Below are 12,035 nucleotides of genomic sequence, written 5' to 3' on the forward strand. Positions count from 1 at the left end.
CATGAATTTTAAGTTCATGTGTGGATGTTATGATCGTGCATGGGTCGTTAAACGGTCGATTATTAGTATAGATTATGCTTCCCGACTTAATTAGCTCGAATGTGACGTATTTAGCCTGGGTGTGTGATAGCTTGAGAATATTGTGTGCCTTAATAATACTGATCATCGAGACTATGAATTAGATCAATCCTTTTACTTGGAAAATTGGGCTTCGATTCCTACGCTCGAACATGTATTTGCAGGCTTCGGAATGTCATGTTTGGAGTCAACGAGTTCGAGTATTTGTGTCGTGTACTGATTTTTCAATTTCTCATATCAAGGGGGGACCATTGGGTCACTGAACATTTGAAGGATAAGCTCGGGCTTGTCCTTTAAATAACATCTTTCCTTTGTGGATAAGGTTGGTATTGCCTTTTATGATAAACATTATTTCATACCCCCGACCTCGATCTTAATATTCTTCGTTATGAGGACATTCTGGGATCAAAGAGGTCAGGGTCTTTTGCTCTCGACATGTTGCCATTTGAGGTCTTGGCAGCGTATGTTTGATTCTATAGGTCAAGTGTTAACTGCATGCGTGGAGCACAGCCTTATACTCTGTTAAAGTATTAGCTACATGCGCGAGGCACGGCTTTATGCTAATTCTGGTAAAATATTAGTTGCAAGTGCAAGGCACAGCCTTAGGGTAATTTGATAAAGACTTAGCTGCATGCGTGGGGCACGGCCTTACGCTAAGTTGGAAAAGACTTAGCTGCATGCGCGGGGCACGACCTTATGCTGAGTTGGAAAAGAATTAGCTGCATGCTCAGTGATAAGTGTGTTTTTACACACTTATTTAGTTCACAAACATGATTTAATTATGATCAAAGAGTTTAAATTATAGCTTAATTCTATATAATTATGTTTTGTAGGACTATATTGATAAATGTGGTGGAATTCAAGAGAAAAGAAACAAAAAAGAGCCAAAAAGGAAGAAAATATAAAGTACGAGGACTAAATTGTAACATTTTAATAGTTCATTCGGATCACAAAATGAAGATTAAAGATGTCGCAGGTTCAATTGGATGCAAATGAAAGTCAAATAGTTGAAATTGCAAGAGAAAGGGATTGAAAGAATCAAAAGTCGACTTTGGGGGCTAAAATGCAACATATGGAAGAAATTTTGCCTGGGCGATAGCTCTGTTATAAAAACCGGGCGATCGCCCCATAAGTTTTCCTTATTACCGAGAAGAAAATGCCTGGGTAACAGCCCGGGTTTTGCCTGAGCGACAATCCAGGCCAATCGCGGTGGAAATTTTCTGATTTCCTTTTCTGATTAAAACTCTTATGGAAACAAATCTTGGGAGTCTTTTAAAGCCCTAGGGACGTCCAAGAATAGACACCATGTATTATACATTATTTTGGGAGGATTTGAAGAGCAAGAAGAAGGCAAGAACGAGAGGATTCATTCCAAGAGTCAAGATTTCAAATCAAAGGGCGATTAGGTGATGTCTTTTCTTTATTCTTGTTGTTATGTTCTTCTTCCCATCATGTTAGGCTAGAAAAATCTATACTAGGAGATCGATGAACCTTGTAATGTGATATTTAATTCTTTGTTCCATATTTTGACACAAAAACACGTATTGATTGTTTTGAATGATTTATATACATTTAATTACTTCCATGATTATGGGCTCGTAATTGTGTGAGTTTTGGTAGTTTGTTTTATGCGAAAGAAGAGGAATAAATTCGACAATGTATAAATTATCGTAGGGTCCGATAGGGGATAGAAATATACCCCTATGCTTTGAGTGAATCTCTAAGTACTGTCAAAACTACATGCATTCACATATATTTGCATTCGTCATAGAGATATAGGCTGGTAGTGTATGAGAATAGGTTCAGTTCATCTCTCGAGAGAGTGTTGGATAGATTTAGGAGTATTGATTCTTCAAAATGTCATCGTATTGTCAAAGTGTGGAATTAAGGTTAAATTGAGCATTGCTTGGGGATTCATGATCCTAGTGTGCTTTTATATTCATTGTGTACACCAACTTGCAATCAACACATTCACTTTGCATTTTAGTTCATTCAAATCATACATATTTGCATATTTAGTCCAAGTAAGGTTAATTTAAGTCACTACAATTCACGTTTGACAAATCAGTTTCAGTTAAGGCCAAGTTAGGTAAAATTAAATTAATCAATCTCTGTGGGACGATATTCGGACTCAATTGATCCACTTTATTACTTGTTAACGAACCATACACTTGTGGTGATTTAAATCGAAAGAAAATATTTCGTGAACAAGTTTTTTGCGCCGTTGCCAAGAATTGAGTTTAGTTTAATTTATTTTTTTCTAGGCACTAATTCAAACTTTCAATTTTCATTTTTATTTATTCATTTGATTTCGTTTAGGCATTTTGTTTTATTTTTATTTTAGTTATTTATATTAATTGAATCATATTGCTACTATTGATTTTCTAGCAGAGTTGCATGTCTACATCGACGGGAGGAGAATTAATTCCAGCAAACCAAGAAATTGAGCGAACCTTCCATCGATTGCAACGAGAAAATAGAGAAGCATGTCAACAACAACAAGAACAAATGGCTAACTTACAGAACAACCCCATTTTTCAAGCTAATGAAGGAGAGGCGGCCGATGAAGGAAATGAAATTTTGGGAGATTTCTTGACTCCTCAAGTGATTCAAAGCAAGTCCAATATAGTGTATCCACCATTTGGGCAACCAAACTTCCAGTTGAAGATAAATGTGATACAGCTATTCCAGAATTGACATCAATTTTATGGCAGAGCTGAAGAAAATCCACATCACACATATCTCGATTCTTGGATATGTGCCAACAAATCAGATATCAAGGATTTTGGAAGATGCTATTAGGCTAAGGCTATTTTCACATATGCTAAGGGACAAGGCATTTGAATGGTTAGATTCACTTCCTATTGCAAGCATCACTACTCGGATCGATCTGGCTCACAAATTCTGCACGAAGTACTTCTCACCAGCCAAGATAACTAAAATGAGACACGAAATATCCATTTTCAGCCAGGGAGAATTCGAATCATTTGACGAAGCCTGGAACATATTCAAGAATATGTTTCGGAAGTGCCCTCAACATGGGTTTGACAAAAAGACCCAAATTCGATTCTTCTATATAGGGTTACTCCCGTACTTCAAAAGCATGGTGGACTCATCATCAGATGACTCAATTTCCACACGAACAATTGATGGAGCACTAGAATTATTTGAGAGAATGGCTACCACTTCAGCCATGTGGTCCTCTAAGCAGGTGATTCAAAAGAAGCCTTCAGGTGTCTATGAGGTAGATGCATATTCAGCCTTATCAGCAAAGATTAACTCACTATTTAACAAGGTGGAAAGCATATCACAGTCCACGAATGCAACATATGTACTAAAACTAAATTGTGAAGAATGTGGAAGGAATCATAGTACGACAGAATGCCCAATTCTATCACAGGGAATGGAACAAATAGAGTACACACAATGGGGTTAACATCAACAAGACTATCAAAATTTAGATATTTATAATCCCAGTTGGAAAGAACATCCAAATCTCTCATGGGCTGGCACCCAAAATCAGAATAGGTCCCAGAGGCAATTTCAGCAGGAGAAGACACTTCAATTGGAAGAGATGTTTACAAAGTTCATGGAAAAGACTAAAAAATACATGGAAGTAAATAACTAGTTCATAAGGAAAATTGAAACTACTCTCCAAAATCAAGGTACTGCAATTAAGAATTTGGAGACGCAGATGGGGCAAATGGCACTTGCTATGACAAAAGGGCACCAAATACTTTACCAAGGAATACTGAGTTGAATCCCAATGAGCATGTTCAAGCGATCACAACTCGAAGTGGGATACAACTACCCGAAAGACACGTTGAGAGGCTGAGTGTAAACACTGAAACAACACCCTCTACAAAAGAAGAGATTGTGCAGCAAAATGAGCAGACACGTGAATCTACACCAAAGAAGAGCTTAGAGACATCACGGGGAAAGACCACCATTCCAATTAACCCCTATGAGCCACCCATTCCATTTCCCCAGAGGTTAAAGAAGCAGGGATGGAGCAGTAATATAAGAAGTTCCTCGAAATCTTTAAGAAGCTCTACATCAACATCTCGTTCGTCGATGCACTACTCCAGATGCCCAGCTATGCCAAGTTCCTGAAGGACATCTTAACAAATAAACGCAAGTTAGAGGAACATAAAATGGTGATGTTAATCGAAGAGAACAGAGCCAGGATTCAGAAAAAGCTCCCACCAAAACTGAAAGATCCAGGGAGTTTCATCGTCCCTTGCACAATTGGTGATTTTTATTTTAATAAAGCATTGTGTGATCTTGGTGCGAGTGTTAACTTGATGCCATTCTCTATTTTTAGGAAACTAGGATTGGGAGAGCCTAAAGCAGCTATAGTAACTCTACAGCTGGCTGATCGATCACTTATACATCCATGAGGGATTATCGAAGACGTATTGGTCAAAGTGGATAAACTTATATTCCCAACGAACTTCTTAATTCTGGACATGGAAGAAGACAAGGACGTGTCTATCATATTAGGACGATCATTTTTGGCAACTGCAAGAACTCTTATAGATGTGCAATTCTGAGACTGGGGAAGGAGCGGCCTCTTTTAATGTTTTCAAAGCAATGAAATATCCCACCGAGCTAGACACCTATTTCCAGATTGATGTGATTAACATAGGAATCCCCTACAACTACGAGTTGAAGAAACCGCCAGACATTCAGGAGGTCGATATGATGCACCCTCAATCCACTCTTACTGACTCAAGGGAGATCGAGGTATACACAATGGAGTCTCAAACGGATGATGAGGGAGAGTCCCACCACTTGAAAAAGGACGGGTTTGAGTGTGGATGATAACGACAATGCGGAACAAGGCCATATTGAATAAACTACGTAGGACCTCCCAAGCCATATTTAAAGTGCCATAACACACCTATGCCAAAAGTCGAGCTATCGACTATAAAATAGCGCTGGTTGGGAGGCAACCCAACGTTTCTATCCTTTCATTTACTTCGTTTTGCAATAGTTTAGGAACTTTTCATTTTTTTAGCATTATCAATAATTTTAGGTCATCGATCATACATCCTTATCACATGGATTCTAGGCATGGTCCACATGAGTCCCAATGCACTGAGCATGAGTCATGAGGTTGAAGTCCTATTTTGTTCGGTCATGTGTCAAATTGAACAAAGTGCATGTTTTAAGTAAAATTTCGTTGGTGATTCACATTTTTGTGATATAAACCCTATGTTGAGACATAAATTATGCATTCGGCACACCAACAATGTACACATACACCTTGAAGCAAGTTTGAGGGATTTGTGCACTACGTAGGTTATTTCTTGCCTCAATTGCATATGTTTACACCATGTAAACTAATACGCATACTTTGCACTTTTACAGGATGTCGCCAAAAAGAATGTCACAGGGAAAGAAGAAACACTGTGGGTCCTAGTTTTCATTCGCCACCTCCATATAGATCAGGGGAGTACTTGTATCCCATCTTAAGCTTTGAGTTTATTATTGTCCTTCAATTTTGTCTGTTTACACTTTTATTTCATCTTCACATTGAGGATAATGTATTATCTAAGTTTGAGGGTGGGGTGACATAATCTTGGACACGAACATCTTTTCATCATTTTGCATATGTTCATCAATATCTATATTTCATGACTGCATATTATGTGCTTGATGAGTGTTAAAAAAAAATTTTGCATGTTATTTAATTTGCTGTATTTTCATTCTTGCATGCTTGTGTGGACTTGATAGGTTTGCCAACTATGATGTGATTATTGGACTAGTATAAATTACAAACTGTGGATATGGTGTTGAATAGATTAACCAATACTTATTGATGTAATACTTGACATTCTTGATTGGAACTTTGAACATAAAGTAGGAGAAGAATGATAACCCTCTACTAAATCAAACAGTAAACCACTTTAAGACGATTTGGAGATGGTTGAGCAATCATAGGAAAGCTTTGAGATAAATGGAGGCTCCGTGCATGAATTCTATTGTGTGGATTGCCTAGACCAGTGAGATAAAAATTAGGTGAAAATCTTAAATTGTGGGTTGGTTTTGGAGGCCAAATGTCTAGAAAAATAATAAAGGCCATAAATCTAACTTGTGAAAATAGGACATCTTTTTCCATGCCTTTATTATTCGAGCAAGTAAGTCTGTAAGGATATTTCAAAATTTGGTGCCCCAAAACCAACTGGTTTGGGAGTCATCGGCCCAAAGCTCGTTACATGGGTCATATAGAAAGCAAGAGGAGAAGAGATGAATAAAAAGTCATCTGATCGAGCCTTTATAACTCGAGTGAATAAGCCTACAAGGGTTTAAAACCTGATACCCTAAAGCCAACTGGTTTTGGAGTCATCGGCCTAAAGCTCGCTACAGTGATTATACAGAAAGCAAATGAGAAGATGATGTAAAAAAAATTTATTAGAAAATAAGTGAGAAAAGACACGATAACATCAAGAGGCCCTTGGACGTTTGGTTGAAAAAACTATACCTTTGATGCGAGCCTAGTAACTTAGATTAATCTCAAGTGTTGAAGCAATCAAATTTGGGAGAGTCTTCATTTGTTGACATGTGAACTTGTGATAGTGAGATCTATCCAAATTAAGAGAAGGTAAGGACTGCAGTTGCCTAAAATCCTAACTTTAAAACACAACCTCGGGATAACTGAGTAAAAAGAATAAGTTTGTGGCGAGCAAAGTAAGGACATATTTGACCACTCTAGATCGAGACTAACCCCATCATGAACTAATTATGTTAGCATGATTTCACACAGGTACGTTGGGTATGCAATCAACAAGTAAGGGTTGATTTCATTCTTGTACTAATCAAAATTTTTTGAAGTCAAATACTTAGTCCAATCCCGAGACAATGTAGGTTATTAAGCCATGTTTGTTTAGTATTGAGCCACTATCTTGTTTGAGGACAAACAATAGTTCAAGTTTGGGGGGTTTGATAAGTTTATTTTTACATACTTATTTAGTTCACAAACATGATTTAATTATGATTAAAGAGTTTGAATTATGGCTCAATTCTATGTAATTATGTTTTGTAGGACTATATTGATGAATGTGGTGGAATTCAAGAGAAAAGAAACAAAAAAGAGCCAAAAAGGAAGAAAATTCAAGGTATTAGGACTAAATTGCAGCATTTCAATAGTTCATTTGGATCACAAAATGAAAACTAAAGATGTTGCGGGTTCAATTGGATACAAATGAAAGTCAAAGAGTTGAAATTGCAAGAGAAAGGGCTTGAAAGAATCAAAAATCGACTTCGGGGGCTAAAATGCAACATATGGAAGGGCCTGGGCGACAGCCTAGTTATAAAATCCGGGCGATCGCCCCATATGTTTTCCTTATTATCGAGAAGAAAATGTTGGCCTGGGTGACAGCCCGGGTTTTGCCTGAGCAACAGCCCAGGCCAATCGCGACGAAAATTTTCTGGTTTTCTTTTCTGATTAAAACTCTTGCGGAAATAAATCTTGGGAGTCTTTTAAAGCCCTATGGACGTCCAAAAATAGACACCACACATACATTATTTTGGGAGGATTTGAAGAGCAAGAAGAAGGCAAGAACGAGAGGATTCATTCCAAGAGTCTAGATTTCAAATCAAACGACGATTGGGTGATGTCTTTTCTTGATTCTTGTTGTTATGTTCTTCTTTCCATCATGTTAGGCTAGAAAAATATATACTAGGAGATCGATGAACCTTGTAATTTGATATTTAATTCTTTGTTCCGTATTTTGACACACAAAATACGTATTGATTGTTTTGAATGATTTATATGCATTTGATTACTTCCATGATTATGGGCTTGTAATTGTGTGAGTTTTGGTGGTTTGTTTCATCTATTCAAAAGAAGATAAATAAATTCGACAAGGTATAAATCATCGTAGGGTTCGATAGAGGATAAAAATATACCTCTATGCTTTGCATAAATCTCTAAGTACTCACAAAACTACATGCATTCTCATATATTTGCATCCGTCATAGAGATATAGGTTGGTGATGTATGAGAATAGGTTCAATTCATCTCAAGAGAGAGTGTTGGATAGATTTAGGAGTATTGATTCTTCAAAATACCGTCGTGTTGTCAAAGTGTGGAATTAAGGTTAAATTGAGCATTGCTTGGGGATTCGTGATCCTAGTGCGCTTTAATATTCATTGAGTATACCAACTTGCAATCAACACATTCACTTTGCATTTTAGTTCATTCAAATCATACATATTTGCATATTTAGCCCAAGTAAAGTTAATTTAAATCACTACAATTCACGTTTGACAAATCAGTTTTGGTTTAGGTCAAGTTAGGTAAAATTAAACTAATCAATCTCTGTGGGACAATATTTCTAAGTACTCACAAAACTACATGCATTCTCATATATTTGCATCCGTCATAGAGATATAGGTTGGTGATGTATGAGAATAGGTTCAATTCATCTCAAGAGAGAGTGTTGGATAGATTTAGGAGTATCGATTCTTCAAAATACCGTCGTGTTGTCAAAGTGTGGAATTAAGGTTAAATTGAGCATTGCTTGGGGATTCGTGATCCTAGTGCGCTTTAATATTCATTGAGTATACCAACTTGCAATCAACACATTCACTTTGCATTTTAGTTCATTCAAATCATACATATTTGCATATTTAGCCCAAGTAAAGTTAATTTAAATCACTACAATTCACGTTTGACAAATCAGTTTTGGTTTAGGTCAAGTTAGGTAAAATTAAACTAATCAATCTCTGTGGGACAATATTTGGACTCAATCGATCCACTTTATTACTTGTTAACAAATCGTACACTTGCGGTAATTTAAATTGAAAGAAAATATTTCGTGAACACGCGGGGCACGACCTTTTGCTAAGTTGAAAAAGATTCAACTGCATGCGCGGGGCACGATCTTATCTAAGTTGATTAAGACTTAGCTGCATGCGTGGTGCAGGACCTTATGCTATGTTGATTTATACAGAGAAGTAGTAATGTAAAGGGGAAAATCCATATGTTATTAAAAACGGCTCAAGGAATATGATACCCGAGCTTATTGGAGCATGAACTGTCGGGGCATTAGAGCCCGAAAAGTAAAAAGGAAATAACGTGAACATAATGTGGGCATGTAAGCCTTTAAAGAAAAACTATAGCTATAGCTGGTTACTTGTAATAAATTTTCAGATTGTCGGCATTCCATGGCCTTGGGAGCGACTTTCCCGATGTGTCTCTGAGGCTATAGGCTCCTCCTCTTAGTTTTCTTATGACCTCGAAGGGTCCTTCCCAGGTTGGTCCGAGCTTCCCTGGTAGGTGTCTGGCAGCTTCTGCTTTTCTAAGGACAAGATCGCCAGCTCTAAACCTTCTCATCTGGACCTTATTGTTGAAGTGCTTCACCATTCTGTTATGATAATTTGCAGTTCTAAGTGAGGCTTGTTCTCTTGCCTCTTCAAACAAGTCAAGGTGCTCAGTAGTTCGTCTCTCCCTATTCATCTCGAGCTTCCTTATTGTGGGGAGGCTAACCTCGATTGGGATGGTAGCCTCAAATCCAAAGGCAAGCATGAAGGGCATCTCACCAATTGCTGTTTTGTGCGAAGTCCTATATGCCCATAGTATAGAAGGCAGTTCATTAGGCCAATCACCTTTGGCATCCCCTATTTTTGTTCGAAGGTCATACAGTATGATCCGATTACTAACTTCAGCAAGCCCATTACTTTGTGGGTGTGATACCGAGGTCAAGCGATGATCAATTTCATGGTTGGCACAAAAGCTCCTAAACTGTAGATTGTCGAATTGCCTTCCATTATCTGTGATGAGGACTTTCGATATTCCAAACTTGCATATGTCCTTATGAATGACCTGAGCTTCGGCTTCGAGATTGTTGCTAGTGGTTCAACCTCTACCCACTTTGTGAAATACTCCACTGCCACAGCTTCAAATTTTAATTGCCCTCTGGCTAAGAGGAATGGCCCAAGAATGCGACTCACCATTGTTCGAAGGGAGTTGAGTAATGAATAGAAGTTAGCTCCTCAGTAGGAGCATGTATGATGTTGCCAAACTTTTGGCACTTGTCGCATTTTTGAACATAATCTACAACATTTTTTTTTCAAACTTGGCCAGTAGTACCCATACCTTATCAACTTATATGCAAGAGCTCAAGCTTCTTGGTGATTTCTACAAATACCTTCATGAACTTCAATTAAGGCTTAAAGAGACTTGAAAGGTTTGAGACATCTTAGATAAGGGAGTGTGAAACTTCTGCGGAACAGAACTCCTTCGATTAGACAATATCTAGCAGCTCTATACCAAATACTCCTAGTACGCCGAGGGTCTGCGGGTAGGTTGCCATTACTTATGTAATCAACTATTGGATCCATCTAGGATAGCTCACGGTCGATGTCCATGAAACTTGGCTTTTGAGCTATGCTAGGTTCTGCAACTATCTTGACGTGCGCGGTTCTATCGAGCCCGTCCACACCCATGAAGACGAGTCTGGATAATGTATTAGCTTTGGTGTTATCAGCTCTGGCTACCTTCAGGATTTCACAACTTATGAACTGCCTTTGAAGGTCATGTACTTTCAGACAATATAAGCTCATCTTCTCGTCCTTTCTTTCGAAAGACCCCTCGATTTGCCCACCACTAGCTGTGAGTCACTAAAAACTTTGACATGCTTCAACTCAAGACTTTTTGCAATTTCTAGGGCTATGATAACGGCTTCATACTCTACTTCATTGTTGGTGGCCTCAAATTCAAACCTGAGCGCACATTGTATTTTTGTAGCTTTGTCTGGGCTGGTGATGATGACGCTGGCCCCCGAGCCTGAGCTATTGGATGCTCCATCTACAAAGATCTTCCATATTTTCAACATCGTGATCGGGTCTTTAGCCTGTGTTTCTGAGGGCCTTGGAGTGAGCTCTGCTATGAAGTCAACCAAAGCTTGAGCTTTGATTGCAGGTCGTAGCTTGAACTCTATGTCAAATTTTCCAAGTTCAATTGCCCATTTCAACAGTCTTCCTGAGATGCATGGCTTCTGAAGTATATGTCTAAGAGGTTGGTTAGTGAGCACAACAATCGGATGTGACTGAAAGTACGACCGTAATTTTCTGGCAACTATTACCAAAGCGAAGGCGAGCTATTTTGTAAGTGTGTATCATGTCTCTGCATTAAGGAGTACTTTACTTACATAATAGACAGGCTGCTGAACTCTTCCTTTCTCCTTGACCAAGATCCCGCTTACTGCATTCTAAGAAACAACTAAGTCTAATAGCAACATTTCATCGGGTTCGGGTTTGGTAAGGACTGGAGATGTTGATAATGTCTGCTTGAGCTCCTAAAAAGCTAAGTTGCATTCTTCATTCAAGTCGAAGCTTTGATTTCCCCTAAGTAGTTTAAAAAAGGGGAAATACCTGTCAGCTGCCCGGGAAACAAACTTGTTCAGTGCTGTTATGCAACTTGTCAACTTCTGAATGTTCCTTTTGCACTTAGGAGCCTCCATACTTATCAGAGCTTGAATTTTATCGGGATTTTCCTCTATTCCTCTATGCGTGATCATGAAACCCAAGAACTTTCCATATGCCACCTCAAACGCACACTTTGCAGGGTTGACCTTCATGTTGTACCTCCGTAATTTAGCAAACACTTCTTCAAGATCAGAGACATGGCCATTTTCCTGTTTGCTCTTAACCACCATATTATCCACATATGCTTCGACCATTTTCCCAATTAATTCGTCGAAGATCTTGTTTACCAACCTTTGATACGTTACTACAGCATTCTTTAGTTCAAACAACGTGACAATGTAACAATAGATGGCTGAGTCTGCCATGAATGAGGTCTTCTCTTGATCTTCTTCCACAATAAGTATTTGGTGATACCCCGAAAAAGCATCCAAGAAGCTATACAGCACATGACCTGACGTGCTGTCCACAAGATTGTCAATTCGAGGTAGAGGATAACTATCTTTGGGACATGCTTTATTCAA

General features: G+C 38.4%; 1 protein-coding gene across 1 annotated transcript; it reads left to right on the forward strand.

Annotated features, from left to right (window-relative positions):
- The first annotated feature begins 2,785 nt into the window (after positions 1 to 2,785).
- LOC111400629 lies at positions 2,786 to 4,191 on the forward strand. The gene is made up of 2 exons (XM_023028028.1): positions 2,786 to 3,509; positions 3,773 to 4,191. The coding sequence occupies exons 1-2, from the start codon at positions 2,786 to 2,788 to the stop codon at positions 4,189 to 4,191; spliced, it is 1,143 nt and encodes a 380-aa protein (XP_022883796.1).
- Positions 4,192 to 12,035: the final 7,844 nt, after the last annotated feature.

The sequence above is a fragment of the Olea europaea genome, chromosome 10, assembly GCF_002742605.1.
Source record: "Olea europaea var. sylvestris chromosome 10, O_europaea_v1, whole genome shotgun sequence".
Lineage (NCBI taxonomy): Eukaryota > Viridiplantae > Streptophyta > Magnoliopsida > Lamiales > Oleaceae > Olea > Olea europaea.